Source organism: Anneissia japonica, unplaced genomic scaffold, assembly GCF_011630105.1.
Source record: "Anneissia japonica isolate Jap-2015-1 unplaced genomic scaffold, ASM1163010v1 scaffold2069_len581484_cov189, whole genome shotgun sequence".
NCBI lineage: Eukaryota > Metazoa > Echinodermata > Crinoidea > Comatulida > Comatulidae > Anneissia > Anneissia japonica.
The window spans coordinates 54,512-64,153 of NW_022741553.1; the positions used below are offsets into that span (position 1 = coordinate 54,512).

A 9,642-nucleotide genomic window follows, 5' to 3' on the forward strand; every position below is an offset into this window, starting at 1 on the left:
GGGGGGGGGGGGGAGAGGAAGTTAGTCGAAAACATGGCGGCGCGCAGCTCACATGTGGATTCGGTGAACGAACGCCGTTTACGACCAATCTACGGTAGGTAGATCCAGTTAATCAACAACATTTTGTTAGATTTTATCATATAAATCAAATGAATAAAAATTTCATGTTTTTATGATTTGAATATTAGATTACATTTAAGTGAAGGCTAGGCCTGTTTTACTTGAAATGAACAGAGCAGGCAGGTGTAGCCAGAGACAGGTTTAGCTCTAGGAGCTCGCTCTCCTCTGCTGAGCGACGGAGTCGCTTGGGCTATCGTTGGCCAGAATAGCCTAGGCTAGATCTGTTTTCTTTCTCTATGATCTGACTCAATCCGATTTCGTTCCGTACAGGACATTATTTGGACAATATTTAACCTACAATAATATTATCATATGGCTTGACGAGGCCCTAGGCCTAGACCTAGTTAAATTGAAAAAGTGTAATATTAATATTCGTTAGTAACATGAATTTGCCTATCATTGAGATTAGGGATGCGATTTAATGGGTTCCGGCACCCATGCAATCACCCTGATGGTGCAACCATATAATATAAACATAGGAAAGCAAAAAGAAATTTCAAAAACAACTTTAAAACAAAAAAAAAACAAAAAAAAAAAACAACATACCATAAAACAAAACCAAATTACAGTATTGCAATGTTTTGCCACTTTTTTGCATATCGCAAATTACAGTAATCATTTAAAATTCCAGAACATCAAATTGTATTGTGCTCGTATTATATATCAGGGTTGTATTCATTAAGTTCATTTTTAAGTTCCAGGAAAATTACATCTCTAATAAAAATATTAAATTTACAGCATTCAAATACAAAGTGATCTACAGCTTCTGTGTACAACCACATTTACATAATTAGGCCTGTGTTTAAATTTGACCAGGTTTCTTTGCGACCTTCTAAATCAAGCGAGTTTGATCAAGCTTTAAATTTAAGAGTAATAGTGCACCTTCACTAATTAAGAAAATGCTGTAATGTATTTGGTATAAATATTGGATCTTGAATTTTACTAATTTACATTTCCAAACATTAATTGAAAATTCAGTATTTTGGCCAGCACAGCAGTACAACATCTTGTCTTGATACAAGTGGAGGAATAATTCCATTCCTATTTTCTTTTTTTATATAGAATTATACAAAAATTATATAAATATTTAGGCTATCCAAATAAAAATCCTTGGTGGTGTAAATAAAAATAAAATTTTATATTTTGAATATAATTTTTATGATGAGCCTAGGTTAGTATTATTAGTACAAATAATTTTAGTGATAGCCTTGCTAAGGTCGACCCTATACATTCGACAGTAGGACATACAGTATATTAGACATCTTATTAACATTGCAGATAACTTAGACAATGGCAATAACAAAGCAGCAATCCAAGCAGCAGACAAGGTTTTAAAGAAACAAAAGGATTTACTTTGTGCTAAGGTAATTTACTGAGATTAATTTCATAACTGCTATACACTGCAGGGCCTAATACATTATAAGTTGTAGTGTAATCAATTTTACATTCTCTCATACTCTTATGTTTTAATATTTATGCATTTTTAATATTTTTTACATTATAAATATTAAAAAACATACTAAATGCATTTCTGGCTATTTCTTTTTCCAAAACTTTCAATTTTCTATCCTATGAATTATTTTAAAACCTGTATTTTGTATATTACTTAAAAATATATGTTTTTTTTTGTTTTTTTTTAAATTTCAGGTGCTAAAGGCGTTGGCCCTACAAAGAACAGGTAAAAGTAGCGATGCTTTTCTTCTGGCAGAAGATGTGTTAAATGCTGAACCGAAGGATGACTCCACATTGCAGGCACTCACAATATGCTTCAGAGAAATGCAGAAGCGTGAGTAGAATTTTTCTGCTAAGCCCCGCTTCTTGCATATTGTTGTAAGGTCCCGCAAAACGACAGTTTCAGAACATACGCAAACGTTACATGTGTGTTTGTGGTGATAGACACACACGTATTCCATGCCCTGAAAGGTCAATTATTCGGTGAATTTAATGTTATTATTGAATTGTTGGCATTAATAATTACTGTATATATAGAGATTTTAACAATAGTTTTAGCATTTTAGCATTATGTAATTTTTAGTTCCTATGCATGTAATGCAATAGGAACTATTGTATTCATTTTTTTGCGTGTGTGTGTATGTATGTGTGTGTAGACATCTTCAGGAAAAGCTTTTCAACATTTTGTTTTACTGACAGTAACATGCCTAATGGTATCCTTAAGATTAGTTTACTAACTACCCATCCATCACTTTAAATTTCCATTGCACTCAATCTTGTCATCCTGGCCCACATTGCCGTTGTGGAAAATATCAAGATGTCATTAACATACTAGTGCAAACAGTACTAACATAGCAAAGTATTGTGTTTATTGATACTGCATTTAGTAAATAATAATTTTGAAATAAAACCAAATATTGTTATATTAATACTGTAATTTTATTTTTGCCTTATATATTTTTTTTACACAGACATTTGACCCAAACTGTTAACTTCAATAAGTTTAAGTTTTGTTGATCAATTTAAGAAAACAATTTGTATTAAAACTGTGTACAAAGGGGTGGGGGGAGGAGGGAGCAGCGCCTCGCTGAATAAATCCCTGTGAAAGTTGAAAACAATCCATACACGTAGTTATAAAATTATCACAGTTGATGTATTAATTAGGCCCATAGGCCAACATTTTCGCTACCGCAGCATAACACAGCAACATAACTTTTATTATGTCGACTTGTCGAGATAACCTATCTCGCCAAGACAACATAACATTTTTACTATGTCGACTTGTCAAGATAATTTATCTCACCATGACAACATACAACTTTTATTATGTTGACTTATCAAGATAATCTATCTCGCCATGACAACATACAATTTTTAGTATGTCGACTTGTCAAGATAATCTATCTCGCCATGACAACATACAACTTTTACTATGTTGACTTGTCAAGATAATCTATCTCGCCATGACAACATACAATTTTTACTATGTTGACTTGTCAAGATAATCTATTTCGCCATGATAACATACAATTTTTACTATGTCGACTTGTCAAGATAATCTATCTCGCCATGACAACATACAATTTTTATTATGACGACTTGTCAAGATAACCTATCTTGCCATGACAACATACAACTTATATTATGTCGACTTGTCAAGATAATCTATCTCGCCATGACAACATACAATATGTATTATGTCGACTTGTCAGTATAATCTACAGTATCTCGCCATGACAGCATACAATTTTTACTATGATGACTTGTCAAGATAATCTATCTCGCCATGTCGACATGATATGTATATTATGTCGACTTGACAACATAAATTATCTTGACAAGTCGTCAAGTCGAATGGCACTTAGGTGCTTCCGTAGATTTGGCATGCATTTTGTATAACTAGAATTACATTGGTTGATACCTTAATTATGTTGGTTTGGTTTACAGCCGAGTTGATTGTGAGGATGTACGAGTGTGCTGCCAAAGCATGTCCCAATGAAGAGATGTACAGTCATCTGTTTATGGCATACGTCAGGACTGGTGACTACAAGAAACAGCAACAGGTAGGGCTCACAAAAAATAGAGCGCCCTCTTTTGGTATTGATGTACTATGTCGGAAATTAAGGATAACTGGAGTGCCTAATAATTTATTAAGTTCACTGTCTTCTTGTATTGTTTTTATTATGTCTGAATATAAAGGATAATTTAATTGTTGTGCCCTTATTGTGATATTGATATTATCATGTCTGAAATAAACAATAACTTTAGAAATGTGCCCACTTATAATAATCAAATTGTATGTGGTTGTCAGTAAATTATATCTGTTTTTTATGATTTTTTATTGATATTCATTTGGATACAATCCTCACCATCTTTTTGGAAACATAAAGAAAAAATTATTTATATGTTGTAATATTTTATATTACAGACCGCTATATCATTATATAAAGTTGCTCAGAAGAATCCATACTACTTTTGGGGAGTAATGAGTATTTTCATGCAGGTAAACAGTATTAAATATTTACCACCACTATTATTATACTTTTTTTTATATATATTTAACAATATTATAAGATGGTGCTCTAGGAGCAAGATGAAATGAATACACACAACACAACACTTAAAACTCTTATACTACAAAATAATTGTATTTTATCTTGTTATTACATATTTTAAATTTCAAATTAAAACATAGAGTATAACGTACAATATATATTATTAGAGGCAATTTACAAATAGCAGCATAGATTTCTGCTTAAGAGTTTATGTGGTATACTGTAAATAAAGCTTGGAATCTTTATTCAATTTTTGAACATATAAAATATACAAAATACAAAGATCCATAGCAGCCAACAACTGAATTAAGGATTTGATATAAAGATTAAAATTTACATCAGAACCACATTGTTTAATATTACAAGTAAAATATACAAAAATATTATTTAAGCAAAACAACATCAAACTTACACAATAGACAAATTTAAAAGAATAGGATTCTTTTATTTATGTGTTTTATCCTCATCAATGTAAATGGTACCGATTGCATACATATTATGCATGTGCGCACAAAAACTTTAGACAGCTGTTTTACTAGTATTTTCATTGGTAACTAGTTTAGTACATTTTCATTCTGTTCTTTATTTCAGGCATACTCAGCACCTGATCCTAAGCTAGCTACCAGCATGTATTATCCATTGTGTCTGCGAATGGTAGAGAAGATGATCAATGAAAATAAGATCGATAATGAGGCAGAGGTTAGCATCTACATCATGATCCTAGAGGCGCTTGGTATGTACGAGAAAGCAATGGAGGTGTTGAAAGGCGACCTTGGAAAAAGTAAGTGTAACTTACCTGTTGGTTCTAGTAACAACATTTTAACTTTTCCTTCTCTATTAAGTATATTACAAGATTAGGTCTATAAGTCAAATTAAAATGTCATGCATATAAATAAATATTAATGATAGATCATTACATATTTTAAATGATTGACATTCTCATTTAAGTATTACCAATGGTCAACAAATGATTAAATATATTTTTTTTTTGTAGAATACATTACAACAGACAAAAACTTGATCCCAGAGAGAATAGCTGATTTGTACAGGAAGATGGAGAAGTGGGCAGAGGCTAACAGTGCGTACAAGGATTTAATAAAAGACAAGTAAGCAACAGTTGATTGTCAGTGTCTGCACTTACCCAGGTCCAGTGTCGTTTTTAGGAGAGGGCCCTGGGGACGCACGATCCTCTAAAAAAAACTTTCCCCCATTGAAAATGTACAAAGAAAATATCATGCTTAAGTAGATAAAAATCACCTTATTTTGTGAGATTGATCTGAGGCTAGGCCAGGCCAAGTCAGGCTGGGCTGGGATGGGCTAGGCTTGGCCTGGCCCAACTATGCTAGCCTAAGCCCAGCCCTACCCGGCTGGGCTAGGCCTAGCCTTACCCAGAGAGGCTAGGCCAGGGCCGGGCTAGGCTAGACGGACTCTCTCCCCCACTTGACCATGGGGCTTCTTCAGGCCCCCTTTTCAAGACTTCTGGATACGCCACTGCACAGCTATTATGGCTTATGTCCCAATGAGGTTTCAAAAACAATGGGAAGATGATTAAACCAGGTTTCAGAATTTGCCTGATAAGAAAATGTTAATGTTGCTTTTAAATACTTGAATGGAAATGAGTTAAGTATGCCTAAACAGAGTGCCATGCTGGGTAATCTCTGATTTTTCCTTTTTATGGTAAACAAACAATATTATTAGTCAAGTATTTCTTCAATATGTATTCAGTTTTCATTGATTGTTTTTTTTTTTTTTTTTTATTTTTATGTTTTTTTTTTTTTTTTTTTTTAACATTTTAGCCCAAATAATTGGCTTTTTTATCAGCAATATTTCCACTCGGCATTTAAACTCTATGAGAGTAAATGGACACCGGAGGCGAACAGGTAAAAGAAGATGAACATTGAATAATAGTGGTCATAACATTTGCAATCTCCACATATATAACAGAGAACTTTCTTAAGATATAATATAGTCACATGATTTATTTACTAATATGCAAATGATTGTATGGTACTGCCTCAGCCAGTTTAATGATAAACAATAATAATGTTTAACTTTTATAGCACATTTTAAGTGTATGTCTAAGCATTTGACCTAAAATATATAAGGAATTTTAATGAGTGAAATTATGTAAGCCTAAAAAATTTTACATTTGCAGTTCAAGCATTGTTAATTAAGTGCATCCACATATATATTATCCCGTCAATGTTTGTAAGCTAATTCTTTTAAATATATGCCTTTTTCTCCCTCGAGTGAAAACAAATTCGAATGGGAAGTTGACTGCACACCTGAACAAGTGAAGGTATTCATTGATAAGGTTCTAGAAGGGTCGCTGGAAGATCAGTGCAGAGCACCCTACCTAGCGAGGATGGAATTGTATAAGATAATGAAGGAGAAGAATAGTATACCTGTATATGGTGAGTTAAACCACTGAATTGACTATATTCCATTCTTACTATATTACATTCTTACTTACTACTAGATAGTGTTGCTTCCTTCTGCTTGGACTTGTAAAACTTAAATAGCCGTAATAATGATAGTAACTAGAGCAGTTACTCCATTGAGTACACACCTCCACCGTGTGCCTGATATGCATACAGTAATGCCAGCTGTGTACAATGGGTGAAACTGCAGCATACCCTCATTTTGAAAAATGGCCGCCAAATTTATCTAAAATGTGCATATAATTGGAACTAAATAAGCTACAGATATGATGTTGGTGTCTAAAATCATAATTTCTATACAGGCAACAAACTAGACATATACAAACTACTGTCACTCATGCCAGAATGGAACATAATTTAAAAATAAGTGTTTATTTGTTTTAAAATATCTGCAAAATATACTTAAAATGTGTATAAAATAAGATTAAGTATATAAACTCACCAAAAAGTAGTCGTGTTTGGTATCATTGGAAAGCTCTTCCAATGCTGAATAATGTATTGCAGTTTATATATCAGAAACGGTGTAGTGTTTCATGTATTGTCCCATAAAGTCCAGTTATGGCATATCATATTAAATAAACAGGACCCATTTGCGTAACTTGTGAGCTCTCGGATGGCGGGGGGGGGGGGGCACTACTACCTAAAACATTACTACCAAGCCTTAAGTAATGCATGTGCTTTCTGGGCGATGTCCGAGTCCAAATGGGCCCTGGAGAGGGTTAGATACTTTTACTTACAGTAACACTGATACTCAGCACTCTTATGCAACGCTTTAACAATACGTAACATTTTCTATAATTTCCGAAAAAACCAAATAGACAAAAATCCCACAAACACAATATTTGGCAGATTTATTAGAAGGGGTTCTTTAAACTATGCCCCTGGATGCACCACTATGGAGGTTTGACCAGTTATGTAATGCCTGTGTTTTCTAGGGAAACGCTTACTTCCTCCGTGTCCAAATGAGTCCCTGAAAGGTGATGGGCCCCAACTTACTACTACCGAGCAATCTAATAATACAATCGCTTTTGACAAAATATTTTCTTTTAATTTAAAAAAATATATATGAGCCCCGGACAGCTGCATAACTACCCACCTTAAAGTCCGCCTCCGACTTTAAACATGTCAGTAAATAAAGAATAAAATACATGGTTATCCATCATAGTAGGCCTATTATTAAATATTATACACAGCATGTTGAAATCGATTAAAATAATGTATACATTAAAGGCCTACTAAATTCAGATATTCGGATGATAAACGCCTGCAACATCATCAAATGTGACTTTATAATATTGGTCTATATCGCTGTAAATATGTATTATGTTGTTTAGGTTTAATGACAATAAATGATCAGGGTATAAGGCCAGGGCGGATCCAGTATTTGAAATAGGGGGGTTCATTTTCCCATAAACCCAAAAATGAAAGGGGGTCCGGGGTCCTCCCCTGGAAAATTTCGATTCCTAGATGGCCGGAAATATAAGCTTTCCCGACTTCTGAGGTGTCTTTTAATGACCTTTAATTTCTTCAAAATTCAAGGTTTTACCCCTCTTAAAAAAGGTCAGCTGATTTTATCTCATTCTTAGGCCTATACCAAAGAAAATAAATCAAAAATATAGTCAATATATTATTAGATCTATATCATACCAAGTCTCGCGCATCCGGCGTGAACCTCACGTTTTTCGAACAAACCTCAAGCTCAAGCCACTCCTCTAAAATCTTACGCTTTTCCACTAAATCTCAAGCTTTGTTTGATTAAACCCAAACTTTTTATCGAATAATATAAACCTTCGCAATTCTATATTTTATCAGGCCCAGATCATCGAAAATTCTATCGTTCCTGTTATAGCTACTCATTTTTAAGGTTTAATTTCAGCACTAGAGATATTCAGAGTACCCAGAGGCATCTAAGCCCAAAATTTTTCGGGGCCCTTGGACGGGCCCTCGACTCATGTCAATTAGGTTATTTCCTGTTAATTCTCAAGCCTCTAGCTATCTCCAACTTGGCATGTATTCTATATTCCAACATTATTGAGTAGTTGGATTCTTTCTTCCATAGATCGATGAACTGATAGGCCTGAAGAATACACTTTCGTACATAATTATTACGACGTCGAGCCAAAACAGTGTTTCTAATGTATTTAATTGAATGCTAGTTGGTCTAAGCCTATATAAATATATATAATACGCATACTTTATAAAACATAAATTAACCTAATTTTCTGATAAACAAATTAAATAACGTTAATTAAATATATTTAATGATATAGGCGTATTTGCTACCATCAACCGTAACACACAATTTGAAATAAAAGTAGGTGTCTGATGACATAATTAATGTTGAAATATTGAATCCCAACACGATGGCGTGTATTTCAATACTTGGAGTATGTATTATACTTCCTTATCTGAGATTAATCAGTGGACCTTTCAGTAGTAGGCGTATCGTAGAAGAAAATCACTAATGGGCATTGACCTCCGAAGTACTGTAAAGTACAGAAATAATAGAGTGTTTTTTTGTGGATGAAATATGGGTATATAGAACGACTAGGAAAAAGGTGTGATATCGAAATTCCAAAAGAGGAAACATGTTATAAAGATATCCTGTTTTCTTTCCTGTATTTCTTATGTAAAACTGGATTTAAACTTTCAAAACGTTTCTACAATGTGTATTTAGGCTTCATCAATACGGAATTGAGAATGCATCAATAGTCAATCAGTCAATTGATTGAATAACGCTTTTGTATCATCGGCACACCTTTTTAGTGTAACCTTACAATGACTAGACAATAATTAATTGATATAGAGAAAACACAAAATAAAATAAAAAAATATATATGTCCTCTCTTATAAAGTATAATGAAAATAACCTGATGGAAAAAAATCAATAGGAAAACTAGGAGGAACAATGCATCGAAAAAATGGTGGGGGGGGGGGATATCCTGGGCCGGGAATAACTCTCCAGGTAGAAAAATCAGTGGGGAAAATTAGCAGGTGGCAAGTAGCTACCGTAATAGTGCTATATTCTGTAAAGTAAATCTTCAAACCACCTCGATTTTGAGTCTACTAAATTT

The 9,642-nt window shown here is 33.6% G+C and overlaps 1 protein-coding gene across 1 annotated transcript in view; it reads left to right on the forward strand.

Moving 5' to 3' along the window:
- Window positions 1-9: 9 nt before the first annotated feature.
- LOC117118756 (N-alpha-acetyltransferase 25, NatB auxiliary subunit-like) overlaps window positions 10-9,642 on the forward strand; it is a 21,599-nt gene continuing 11,966 nt past the window's right edge. The window contains exons 1-9 of the mRNA XM_033263445.1: window positions 10-94; window positions 1,399-1,484; window positions 1,768-1,906; window positions 3,520-3,635; window positions 4,001-4,075; window positions 4,719-4,908; window positions 5,122-5,233; window positions 5,924-6,007; window positions 6,378-6,541. Of these exons, the coding sequence (XP_033119336.1) occupies window positions 34-94; window positions 1,399-1,484; window positions 1,768-1,906; window positions 3,520-3,635; window positions 4,001-4,075; window positions 4,719-4,908; window positions 5,122-5,233; window positions 5,924-6,007; window positions 6,378-6,541 (1,027 nt within the window). The 5' untranslated portion in view covers window positions 10-33. The remainder of the gene's footprint in view (window positions 95-1,398; window positions 1,485-1,767; window positions 1,907-3,519; window positions 3,636-4,000; window positions 4,076-4,718; window positions 4,909-5,121; window positions 5,234-5,923; window positions 6,008-6,377; window positions 6,542-9,642) is intronic.